General features: G+C 41.1%; 1 protein-coding gene across 2 annotated transcripts in view; it reads left to right on the top strand.

The window, feature by feature from the left end:
- The window catches only part of LOC128863273 (zwei Ig domain protein zig-8), a 63,677-nt gene extending 50,984 nt beyond the window's left edge, over positions 1-12,693 (top strand). For both annotated transcript variants that reach the window (XM_054102368.1, XM_054102369.1), the window contains 2 exons: positions 25-122; positions 12,197-12,693. In XM_054102368.1, the coding sequence (XP_053958343.1) occupies positions 25-122; positions 12,197-12,534 (436 nt within the window). In that variant the 3' untranslated portion in view covers positions 12,535-12,693. The remainder of the gene's footprint in view (positions 1-24; positions 123-12,196) is intronic.
- The last annotated feature ends 1,412 nt before the right edge of the window (positions 12,694-14,105 follow it).

The following is a 14,105-nucleotide window of genomic DNA, read 5'->3' as shown; positions in this document are numbered from 1 at the left end:
GCGTATCCATTTCGATAATTATAGGCTGCGTATAGCGAACGCACAACTTAGTGATTCGGGCAACTACACCTGCATGCCGACCACTGCTGAAGCAGCCAGTGTGATGGTGAATGTCATAAACGGTAAATATATTTCATAAAAATAAAAAGTAATTTTATATATTTTCATAGTTATTATTTTTATTCAGCCTATAAAAATAAGATTATATTACCCAGAAGGATGATTGGCGTCATTAGAGTAAGCTCTTTTAACGTGAGAAACCCTCTGTGAATGTCGGTAGTAATTTCTATAATTTCCAAACGTCGCTTATTTTGTTTTTTTTTTTTTTGCGGTTGAGGGGGTTTAAAATGCCTTATGCATCATCAAAGCTGCCGTCGTAGCAATGGTATGTCCGGGGACTAAAAAACTCCGCCTCGTTTGGAGCCGGCACCCACTCTGGAACCGCTTTCGCATTCCTTCAGAGTGCCTATGTACCTGCTACCTGGTCCCACTTTTCCATTTTTTTCCGCAAAACCACTGATTATCTCCTACGTTTCTTCGCTATTTGTCTATTACATTTTCAGTGGTTATGTGACCGACTGCATTCTTCAGAGTTTGACGGTCTTGTTCTCAACGCATGCATTGGAATAATGTGTTTTCAGCGGCATCCCCGTATATGCATGTGGAGTAAGTTCGATTAAACACATTTTTTTTTTGAAATTTTTATTTCAGCCTTCCCGCATAGGCCTCATAACAGGTGGCGCTAAAGTAATCCTCCTATCAGAAAATGCTATAAATTTTGCGATTGGCCCCTAATGTCAGTTCAGTTTTGACATTTGTGTAGTAAACACATGCGAAATACACGTTAATAAACAATGTTACGCTACACTGCTCCAGAACGCGGAATATTGCTGACTATTTATTTGACCAATAATCGGTCGGTGACTTTGGCACAACGTGAATTTCGTCGCAGATTTCCTCGCCGTCCAACGCCTATTGGTGCAACACTGCGACGTTTAGCCGCTCGCCTCGAAGAGACTGGCACAACACGAGATGCTGCCAGGCGTGGCAGACCCCGGAGTAGCCGTTCTGCAGAGAATATTGCTGCTGTAGCCGAGGATGTCATGGAAGCGCCGTCGACATCGACCAGACGACGTGCCACGCAAATGGGTATCAGTCGACGGTCTTTACAGCGAATTTTGGTACAAGATTTGAAGATGTTTCCGTACAAAGTCCAGACGGTGCATCAGCTGTTAGCTGCTGACCGCCAATCGCGTCTAACATACGTTCAAGCCATCCTTAATCACCACCAAGAGGAAGATGATTTTTCATCAAAAATAATCATGAGTGATGAGGCCCATTTCCATCTTAGCGGGTACGTAAATAAGCAAAATTTACGCTTCTGGGGCACTGAAAATCCACGTGTAACCCACGAAGAGCCATTACACCCGCTCAAAGTCACTGTATGGTGTGCTGTTTTCGCTGGAGGAGTCATCGGACCTTTTTTCTTCGAAGACGTCGCGGGCCAAACGGTTACTGTGAATGGTGAGCGCTACAGAACAATGATCAACGAGTTCTTTTTGCCGCAACTTGATGAATTGGGATTGAAAAACATGTGGTTCCAACAGGACGGTGCAACGGCACACACTGCACGTGCCACAACCGATATGCTGAAGGATGCATTTCCCGGGCGCCTAATCTCCCGTTTTGGCGATTTGCACTGGCCAGCAAGATCGTCTGATTTGACCGCTCCAGACTTCTTTTTGTGGGGCTTTTTGAAGTCGCGGGTTTATGTCAACAAGCCTCAGACTCTTGCAGCTCTTAAAGACAATATCCGTCAAGAATGTGAGGAACTATCGCCGGAAGTTTTGGCCAAAGTGATGGAAAATGCCATAAAAAGGGCTCAAATGGCAATCAACTGTGGCGGCGGCCATTTACATGACGTCATATTCTCGACTTGATGTAAAAAAAATTAAAAGACCAAATAAAAGTAATCCACAAGAAGAACCAAAGTTTTTCATTTTTTCTTTAAATTACAGCCAAAAAACATCGCAAGGTTACTTTTGCGTCACCTTGTATAAAGACAACCAAATGCTTATATGGAGTCATGTCAAATTTTTGAGCGCGAATACTGCCACACGTCCTTCAAAACTCTTTCAAATGACTAAAATTCTGACATAGTTCCAAAAAACTTCGATTGCGTTAATATTACAATACAAAAAAAAATTTTATACCAACCTTGTTAAGCTATTTATGTGTGAAAAACTCTACAAACGACATTTTTGTCTATTTTCAATATTTAGCGAAATATATTGAAAAATATTAAAATTTATATACCGAGCCATTGATTATGCAAATTTAATAAAAATTAGCTTGGTGTCAACTTTAAAGTTTTTTACATTCTTTCAAATGCAAATCAAACACACTTTTTTGAATATCGAATCATTGAAAGTTTGTAAAGCTTTTATTATTAACTTTTAATTATTATCACATAACAAAGTATCCTCACGCTCATAAAAGAATAATATCTTAGATCTCTAAGTAGAGACATCATACAAAAACACAGAAAAAACGAGGGATAGATTTCTGTGAGATAGACGATAGAGGATAGTGGATAGATTTGTAACTAAATAATTTGACAGGCCAAATGAGCAGAGAGGGAAAGCCATAGAAAAGTTACCGAGCATTAGGACGCTCTCACATCACGGTGTCCGATCTCTGCTATAAGTGTGTTCTCAAACGCAGCCTCGCATGGCCTGTCAAATTCTAAGTTATTACAATCTATCCTTTAGTGATAATTCTATAGACTATCCACTATCCAACTGAAATCTATCCCTCGTTTTTTCTGTGAAGTCAACAAATTAAATTAAAAGATATATAGGTGGTAAGTTCTAATATTAATTGGTCTTATGATATAGAAGGTGAATAGGTTAAGTGAGATTAGGTTGGATGGCAACCCCAGCGAGAACAATCAATTTCGTTAGTTCCATTATATAATAAATTTGGATATGCTTTTGAGCCCTTCGTCAGGATTGGGATATGCAGTGCTAGAGAAGGTGTTGTACTTACATATATACTCTTCTGTGACATATACAGAAGTTATTCCGGGGAACGCCCTATTTGGCATGAATGTCCCGGCAATTGAAAGTCAGTAAACATTTCATATTTATACTTTATGTATTTATTTATTTTATTCGTATTCGTATTTATTTACAATGTTTCAGTCATCGCGGTAAAAGAGCGGCGGCATTTCAAATCCATTTTTGCAGTCGTTTTGAACGTAGCTAAAGCATTTGACAAAGTGTGGCACAAAGGCTTACTCCACAAAATAAAAATAATGATACGTTTTGACAACTACCTCTGAACATTGATTGTCATATTTAATATAGACACTTCAGTCGGTTAGGTAGCTTTTTATGATAATAATGCAGAAATCAATAAACTTCTTGAAAGAGGGGAAAAATACAAAAAGACGTCGAAAGAGAACTCGACCAAGCGACTTAATGAATGCTAGAAAACTATAAATATGTAAAAGTAGTTAAAATGCTGTTATATTGCTGTACAATTGTAATTATGTAAAATGAAACTTGTATTGTATATTATTTAATTGGTTATTATTTATTTTATTTTAATTTTTATCGCTTTTTTATCGCTCATCCTTGTATTCTAAACAAAGGACTAAAACTTCTTTATTATATGTGATATCAGACGATACCATTTTTTTATATCTGATTATAGGTTTTAACTTCTTCTAGTTCAAACCACATTTCTTTGCCCTCAACTTCTCCTTCCTCGCCTGAACGGCTTTCGTTCATTTGTCTGGCATCTTCTTTACGAGTTTTACACTTCAATTTCAATTTCAATGTAAATCAATAGTAGTATCAGTAGCTTTCATAGACTTGATAGCGGAGTATCCGCTGCACAAATATACAAACTTTTGAAGAGGGTTGCCACCTGCTTAAAAATTTGAGTTGAATGTATAGGTATTTATGTATGTATATGTGAAAAAAAAGAGGGAATTGCGAATTTAACTTTCCGTGCGTTGTAGCGTTTATTTCGCAGTGTGTCCTCCCTCCGCTGGCTAACGACTGATTTCTGAAATCGAACCAGTCATTAACGCAGCGGCAAATTCGGCGAAGGACACATACAAATTAGCGCTAATTCTATATATGCGCGTTTGTACATATGTACGCGAACAAGAAACAACGAAATAGGAACTCTGCATTGACCGTTACCTATTGTGCGGACATACTAGTTGTGTACAAACACGCATACACAGAATTAGCGGGAATCAAATACATAAAGTATATAGTACACCAAATATTTTTACAACTAATCAAGGGTTCCCAACGTTTTACAAGTAATCAGGGGTTCCCAATATTTTTACAACTAATCAGGGGTTCACAACATTCCCGCCTCCGTGAATCAACCCGATTCACCATCATCAACGTCCAGAACTGCCAATTTGGAGACGGCACGGCGCACACTGGGGATTTTTGTACTGAGATGCGGAAAAAAGTATACATACCAAAAAATATTTACATTTTTACTACTTACGAAGTTGTATATATTTGTGTATGAAAAGAACATGTTTAAAAACATTATTTTTTAAAATTATTTTTTAAAAAAATTTTACAAAATAATGTTTTTTAAAATTCATAAATTTTATTTTTAAAAATATATGGAAAGAACATGATTTAAAACAATGTTTAAAAACTGTTTTAAAAAAATGTTGAAAATCAATGTTTTTTCCATATAGAAATATATACTACTGCGTTATTTGTAAAAATATGAAAATTTGTATATGGACTGCCGATAAGATACAAGTATGTTATATCCTTCACGTTGTAACCAGTGCATAAGATACTCATATTTTTCTTTAGTGAGTTCTAGCTTTGTAAACAAACCAACTGCTTTTTTGGGGCAAATTTTCTGATCAGCTTTCGAAATATTAGATGTAGAAGCAAAATCAATCACTTTTTGGGGAAACATAGCACGTACTTCATCCCTTTTATATCGCTTAGCATGATCACAACACTCGTCAAAGGATTTTCGTGGACGACCAGTTTTAGAGCTGGTAGAAGGTTCACACTCATCATTACTTAAGTCAATTTTAAAAGTTCCTTCAAGCCAACTTGCGTTCTTACTTTCAAATCGCGATTTTGAGCGCTTAGAATCCAACCACCTTCGTTTGAATTGAGAGTAAAAACGTTTGTATACTGCATCCACAATACGGTCAATTTTATGTTCACTTATGACAATGTATGATTGTTCCAAAAATAATTTTAATTTTCTCCTATCGTTGTCACATTCCAGAAGCTTCGTGCATAAATCCGCGTATGAAATGGTGAAACTTTCCATTATATATTTGTTTACATTGACAAACTCAGTAAACAGTATAATTATTACGATTCACAGATTATTATTAACCAGTTAACTGTGATTGACGAGTATACTCGTCATGGAGAAGTGGCAAAATTTTGTGTATTGACGAGTATACTCGTCATGCGTATAAATTAGTGACCATTGGCTATTTAAATTACAATTTTTGAGAAAAACTACACATATTCTCAAATTTCAAGATGTTTAGAATATTTTGAGGCTATGCTAATGAAAACCATTAACAAAATTATTGCCGCAGATTTTTTTTTTTTTTTTGTTGCCCTGTGTTATCATTGTCAAAAAAAAGGCAGTGGCGCCTGGTGGCACCTGCAATTGATTAAAACTGAAAGAGACGCTATTAAGGAACACGTTGATACTAGTTTCTGACCGTAGGTAAATGTAGCTCAACTTGCAGATCCAAGAATATGAAGGAATATGATTTTTTTTTTGTTTTTGTAAAATTAATTATAAATAGATAATCAAATGCCTCACAGCCTTTGTTCTTCCGGCTAAAATATATAAAAATATCGTACCCTAAATGAAAAATAAAAAATTCGAAGTCGGCTCAAGCAAAAGGAAAAAAAACCACCTTGGGCTTTGAAGTTTTTTCTTAGTCAGTTCAATACTATAAAACAATTATACTTTTCACATATCTATAAAAAAAAAACTGTAAGTCGAAATTTAGTAATTCTTTTTGATTTTATTGTTGGTTCTATTATGGAATTTAGAAATACCATTAAACATTGCGTAGGTGGTATGTTGGAAATTTGACTTTTTTCCGCAAAATCCCCAGTGTGCGGCGCTTTAATCCACTCGAAGTGCGTACGTCAGCTCGTCTGTCCTCACCATCCGCTCCTGCATACAAACGTTCCACCTTGCCTCGACACCAGTCCCGACGAGATATATTTGGGTCGCATATGAAGACGAGGTCATCTATCTGCAGAGGTTTTGTTCTTTGGCACCACTTCACCCGGCGTGTCAATGTCGGAAGGTATTCCGCTATCCATCGTTTCCAAAAATGGTCCCTTAGTTGTCGAGCAAGACGCCACTGTTGTCGAAGAAAGCATTTGGTTTCCAGAACTTCGCTGGCAATCGGAGTTCGCGGTGTGTTGGCTTCACCCAGAAGGAAGTCATTTGGAGTCAGCGGCTGCTCCTGGTTGACATAGATGGGCAAGTGCGTCAACGGCCGAGAATTCACAATATTTTCCGCCTCGATTAGGAAGCAGTTGAGCGTGTGCTCCCGTGGCGACGTTTCCTTCAAAGTGCATCGTAGTACTCTCTTTACGCACTGCACCAATCGTTCCCAAGCGCCCCCCTCTGCCGGGTTGAAAGGCGAGTTAAAAATCCACTCTACGCCCCTTTGCGATAGCTCACCCTGCAGGCGATTGCAATCGAAGACTTCACTGAAGCGCTTTGCTTCCATGTCAGCACCGACGAAGTTCTTCCCATTATCGGACCTCACACGTACGGGAACGCCGCGACGATTTATAAAGTTGCGCAATACGATTATGCATGAGTCAGTGCTGAGGTCATGAGCCAACTCCAGATGCACAGCCCTGACTGTCAGGCACGTAAATAACGCCACCCATCTTTTTTTGTTGGCGCGGCGAACAGTTACTGTTATCGGTCCAAAGTAATCAAGGCCCGTATAGCTGAATGGCCTGACATAAGGAGTGAGTCTATCAATCGGAAGAGGGCCCATCAATGGCGATACGGCATGGATTTTTCTTAAGCGACAAATGGCGCAATTGGCGACTATACTGCGCAGCAAACTCCTGAGGCGTGGTACCCAATAAAGGCGACGTATCTCACAAATAGTGGCTTCTAGATTTTGATGATGCATTTTGACGTGGTAGTGCATGGCGACCAGATTTGAGAAACAATGCTTTGGCGGTAGTATGATAGGGCGTCTCGCGCTTATTGGGAGCCAGCTGGCAGCTTCTATGCGTCCTCGTACACGAAGAACACCATCTTCGTCTATATACGACGAAAGTTGAATGAGCGAACTGGTGCGTGGCAGGTTGCGACCGCTTTCGATGTGCTGAAACTCTTCGGCGTATTCACCGCGTTGAACGAGGCGGCACAAACAAAGCTTAGCAGTCTCAACTTCTTTGGCAGTCAACCCATAGCCTCGGTCTGGCGGTTTACGGCGGCGGCAAACGTCAATGAATCGCAGGACCCATGCTGTCGTTCTCACCAGTTTACTGAATGTAGAGAATCGGTTATAGTCTAGAAACGTACAGCTTACGATTGCAAGGGCGAATTTAGGACGTAGTTCCTTGTCAGCTTCCTCATGATGATTGCATGTAGAGCTCTCTGTCGGCCAATACTGCTCTTCTCGTAACAAAAATGGTGGGCCGCAGGACCAACGGGCGGACGAGCTGAAGTCGACAAAGTTATTAGCTCGAGTAGCCTCATCAGCGACATTGTGCTCGGTAGGTAGCCATCTCCAGTTTGCAGTAGTAGTTGTGGCTAATATCTCGGCGATCCGATGCTGCACAAATGGCTTATAGCGTCGATGTTCACTTCGAAGCCACTGGATCACTGTTTTGGAGTCACTCCAAATGACGCAGTCATCGATGTGCAAGGAGTGCTCCTCTCGTAGGCAATTCAGCAAACGCGTACCCAATACAGCTGCCTGAAGCTCCAATCGAGGGACCGTCAATGACTTCATCGGCGCGCATTTAGTTGACCTCCAGTAGGATACCGCGGCAAAGGCATCCTCGCTGGCGTCGACGAAAACATGGAGCTGCAAAACTTCAGGTTTCCCATTTCGATAATAGTATCGAGGGACGGTATATTCGGCGACCATTGGCAGTTGTTTACGCCATCCTTCCCATGCGGTGTTTACGTTGTTTGGCAGTGGCTCGTCCCACCGGATGTCATTCTTCCACACTTCCCGCATGAGGATCTTAGCGCTCACTACAAAGTTGCTAAGAAAGCCCAGCGGGTCGAAGATCGACATGACCACACTGAGAAGTTCTCGCTTCATCGGACGGCGCCCTCCGTCCAAAACGTTGGAATCTACGTTGTTGAATCTCAGTTTAAACCCAAAAGTGTCGGTTGATGCCTGCCAAAACAAACCGAGGACTCTGTCCACCAGTACTCCTTCTTTATTTGCTATTTGACGGATATTCCCGTCACCACGGATATTCTGTCACTCTTAATGAGTTTGACGCGAAATTACAAAGATCGAAACCGGCCATCTTATGTATTGCGCGAACTTGTTTCGTTATGTCAGCTGCTTCTTCCTCTGTGTCAAAGCTATCGACATAGTCATCGACATAATGGTAGTCCAGTATCGATTTCACGGCTCGGGTAGCACCCTTGACTTTGTCGCCATACTCCAACGCATTGATCGTCTTCACATAATTGGCGGCGCAAGGCGAACATGCTGCTCCAAAGGTCATTACGCGCATCTCATATACCTCGGGCTGTCTGGTAGTATCACCTTGGCGCCAAAGAAATCGTTGCGCACATCTGTCGTCACGTTGAACCAGCACCTGGTGAAACATCTCTTTGATGTCCCCACACACGCCCGTTGCTCCTTCCCGAAAGTGGAATAGTATAGCAGGCAAAGACCGATACTCTTGCGGACCCTTCATAAGCTGTGAATTAAGGGACACACCGTCCACCTCAGCAGCTGCGTCGAACACCATGCGTAACTTGCCTGGCTTATTTGGATTCTTCACGGCAAAATGAGGCAGGTACCATGTTCTATTGCAAGTTAAAGCGGCTTCTTCTGGCGACAGCTTTCGTGCGTAGTCCTTCATGACGTAAGAACTTATGATGCGGTTATATTCAGCGGCAAAGTCTGTATCGCGCCTCATTTTTGCTTCAACACCCGCTAATCTTTTCAAAGCCATAGAATAGCTGGCAGGTAGCTGTATGTCGGAACGTTTCCAGAGCAGACCAGTCTGGTACCATCCTTCAACACGGCATGTAGTAGACTTCAAGATTTCCCGAGCACGGACGTCAGCTTCACTCTCCATGATAGGTGCAGCTCGAACCCCAAAGCTTTCCGTCTCGAAGTATTCAGCAACCATATTATGTAGAGATTGATCAGTGTGGCAGTTAACGAATAAGCATGATGGCAATGATGGATCGGAGTTCATTGTTGGCCCAAATACAACCCATCCTAGCTCAGTATTCGCAGCGAATGGTCCACACTTGTTTAGCTGCATTGTAGTTGACGGCAAACCGAGGTGGCAGTGGTCGAGTCCGATTAGCAGCTTTGGCTTGACTTGTGCGTATGGTTCAACTGCCAGCTTATTCAATTGGCTTTCATGGCAACGCAAATCGGATTTATTCAGACTCTGAGAAGGCAGCTGCAAGTTTGAAACACCATAAACCCTTCGTAACTTATGTCTCTTTTGCATACCGGCACCACTCACGAGTAGATCTACCACCATGACCGACTCCTGAGCGGCACGTCCTCCGAACCACTGTAGGTTCAAGCGTTCAGTCCGGCCACGTAAGCCGAGCTCTTCAATTAGTGTGCTATCAATCATTGTTATTGACGAACCTTCATCTAAAAGTGCGTACGTCTCAACGCGCTTTTGGTTCCCATACAGCACGACCGGCAGAATCCGAAATAATAACTTACTATTGTTATCTGTACTGCAACTAAGGACCGCTGCACCCGCATCACCTTGCTGTTCAATACGAGACGCTGGCTGCGTCCTCGTACTAATACCTGTATGTGTATCGGCAATGGAAGTACGTCGTTGGCGATCTCGAGGCCGCGGTGACTGGTTTGATGACCCATCGATTATTTTCCCAATATCGTGCAACAATTTATGATGCCACCGTTTGCACCCGTCAGTTGAACATAGTTTGCGCCGTTGGCAATTGCGCGACCCATGTCCAACGTTGAGACAAGAAAAACAAAGGTGACGTCGCTTCACTTCCTCCCACCTTTCCGGCACTGTAAGTTGACTAAACTGCGTACAATCGGCTGGCTTATGTTGGCCCTGGCAAATAGGGCAGGCTGAATGACGTTGAGATTCGGCAGCGTGCAACACAACCCGACGCTTCGAATCTTTCGCTGCTTCTCCATCGTAAACCGTGCAGATGACGTTGGCAAGTTGAGTGAGCCAATCGCTAAAATGCTGAACAGTTGCGTAAGGCTGTAAAGATGACGCAAAGACTGCCCATTCGATACGCTTGCTCATGGGTAACTTTCCGACGAGCTCATCGAGGAGTGTTGGATTCACTAAATACTGCTCTCCGCCACATGCAGAACGTAAAAATGCACAGACGTTGCTAATCTTCGTCGCAAATGGTATCAACTTTACCACTGAGCTTTCCGATATCGGGGCAATTTCTCGAACATGGGCTAGCTGGCTTCGAATTAATTGCTCTGGGCGACCGAATCGGAACTTAAGTTGCTCTATGATATTGGCCACGTTGTTTGGATGGATTAGTAGCGATTTAACAGCTTCTCTAAGCGGTGAGGAACGAGTAGCGGTGTACATCTGATAACGTGTAGCGTTCTGAGGCGGCGGCGGCTGCACCGTATGCACACAGGTAGCAGCACATGTTATTAACGGCGATTGCGGCTGAAGCAACTGGATCTGTGTCATCGGCAGGCTTGATGACGGCAAGGCAGATTCGTTGGCGGAACTGTCGCTGGGTGCACTGGCTATGCTTTGCGCATCAGCGCGCTGGGCTTCGTTGGTTAACTCGTGTTCCCTTATTTTGTCTTGGGCAACTTTCAGGCTACGTTCAAGCGCGGCGATGCGTTTTTGCATAGCCTGGAACATCACTTCTTGGCGGGCGGCAGATGAAGCACGAGTGGTGACTCCCTCGGCAACGGGAGCACTTGGCAAATCCACTACACCGACGGCAGTGCCAGTATCCGACACCCTTTGCTGGTCGGCTACTGATGCAGGTGTAGTGGCCTTTGAAACTGGTGTCGCCATGCTTACCTAGGTCCTGGCTGGAACAAGTGGCGAACAAATGACTTCGAACGGACGTGCGAAATAAAGTTTTTGTGAAAAAAAAGAGGGAATTGCGAATTTAACTTTCCGTGCGTTGTAGCGTTTATTTCGCAGTGTGTCCTCCCTCCGCTGGCTAACGACTGATTTCTGAAATCGAACCAGTCATTAACGCAGCGGCAAATTCGGCGAAGGACACATACAAATTAGCGCTAATTCTATATATGCGCGTTTGTACATATGTACGCGAACAAGAAACAACGAAATAGGAACTCTGCATTGACCGTTACCTATTGTGCGGACATACTAGTTGTGTACAAACACGCATACACAGAATTAGCGGGAATCAAATACATAAAGTATATAGTACACCAAATATTTTTACAACTAATCAAGGGTTCCCAACGTTTTACAAGTAATCAGGGGTTCCCAATATTTTTACAACTAATCAGGGGTTCACAACAGTATATAATTGGCATGTATAGCCATGGTTGGTGCTTTGATCGTGTAGAGATGTAAGGATCTTTATCATTTCAAATATTTTTGCTTGCTTTAAACATTATATTGTAGAAGGGCAGCTAATACACATTATAACTGTGCCTCACGCTTTCTTGAAAAAAACTGAAAACGGCTTGGGTAATATTCTTCTACAAATATCAACTAATCACATTATGAAAAATCGCATGCAAATCCTTTCAGTGGTTTCCAATATTACCTCTGTCAGAGGAATATCAGCTGTATTTTATTCAATGTTATGGGGACACCGGCTCCTGCTTTTCATTATCTATATTCCTTTATATGCAAATTAACAAAGTCATTTCATTCCTTCACTGAATTAGAATTATTAAAAGGTTTATATATATCTTTTATCAAATTTTTGTTTAAATATATTTCAGATGAAAATCCAGCGGCCATGCAAAAAAGTGCAGCTTCACATTTACAAAGCTACTGTGTTATTCTCCTTTGTCTAGTAGGACTCTCAGTGGGGTGGTTATCCTCGCTTTGTTCACTACATTCGCCGCAACATCATCAACGGCCGCAGCAATTCAATAAGATTCAACCAGTGCTCAAGTCAGTAGACACACCAAAATTCAAGCATATGAAAGGCGAATCTAATTCAGCGCTAAATATTTACTTTTATTTGCTATATGACACGTGGGGTCTCGCAAAAGGTGAACAAATTTACGTGCGTACATGTTCGTTCCATAAAATATTTAGATATGAGAAAAGATAAAATTTCATGTATTTAAGGAAAAGTTTAGTTACCAAAAAATGCTATCCATATAAATTTTAATATAGTATATTCATACATACAGACGTCAGATGTGTGCTTGACTTAAATAATCGAATTCTTTTAAATGTAATACAGATACATATGTACATTTATTAATAGCTTATACCTGTGTACTTAGATACTTTCGAAAATTTAAACTTTGTACATACATAAGTAGCTTACGCCATAAATGCACTGTCCAAACTAATATTTTTATGATATTTATTTTTATGGTATGATATCTAAGTATAATAACATACCTTTTAAGCGAAACCCTATTGTAAATACAAACAAAATAATATTTTTTTTTAAGCTTTGTTCCGTAAATTGTAATTTTATAAATTTTCTTTAACTTTAACTTTAGTTTTAGGTTTTTAATATAGAGATTAGTTTTAGGTTTTTTAATCTTGAGATCGAAATCACTTCACCACTCGCGAATACTTCGCTTTTGCAATGGGCTGTGGCTCATATAATCTAGCTGAGTATAAATCTGCTGGCCATCGGCTCGCGAGGAAACCGGAGAAGAGAATTCAGACTAGTGTTTCTCCGTCACCAACTTTATCCAGCGCCGCTATATACCCAACTCACTAGATTTACCAAAGGGTCTGGAGCTCGGCTGAAAAAAAGCATGATTTACTATAACTATCACCGTAGCCGAATGGGTTGGTGCGTGACTACCATTCGCAATTCACAGAGACAACGTCGGTTAGAATCTCGGTGAAGCCCCAAGATTAAGAAAAACATTTTTCTATTAGTGGTCGCCCCTCGGCAGGCAATGGCAAACCTCCGAGTGTATTTCTCCAAATAAAAATATCTGCCGTTCGGAGTCGGCTTAAAACTGTAGGTCCCTCCATTTGTGGAACAACATCAAGACGCACACCACAAATAGGAGGAGGAGCTACATATATATACTATATATATATATATATATAATTGGCGCGTACAACCTTTTTGGGTGTTTGGCCGAGCTCTTCCTCCTATTTGTGGTGTGCGTCTTGCTGTTGTTCAATAAATGGAATATATATATAAGATCTATAAGATCAAAATCTCTGAAGATAATTCTATTGAAACACATGTGGCTGATTCGACCAGACGCTCTACGTACGTAATGGAATTCAGCCTCATAACTTTCCAGGTAAAAAGACGGCATCCAGTGAGAAACACCTACGGTTCAGGAATGACTTTTCAATACTAGCTAAGAAGCAGAAGTGTCAAGGCCTACACATTTTCAATCTTATATAATCAATGAATATAGCATACTTGTATCAAATCATGCACTAATTGGGTATTTATTTTATTTTTTATTTATTTGGTCGCTCATAGCGACCGATGAATGAATGAAATTGGGGTGTGCACTTCGATCCCACGGTCTTTTGTGCCCAACAGACTATTGAAACAATTTATCAAAAAGTAGACAGAGAGTAAGGGATATGAAGAGAAATACGGTAAGATAAAAATCCGATGAAGATAGATTTGAAAGAGACAGCAAAAGATGTAAAGACTTTTAATATTCATTTAGTAAAATTACGCAT

This window comes from Anastrepha ludens, chromosome 5, assembly GCF_028408465.1.
Source record: "Anastrepha ludens isolate Willacy chromosome 5, idAnaLude1.1, whole genome shotgun sequence".
Lineage (NCBI taxonomy): Eukaryota > Metazoa > Arthropoda > Insecta > Diptera > Tephritidae > Anastrepha > Anastrepha ludens.
This window is presented reverse-complemented; position numbering and strand designations above follow the sequence as displayed.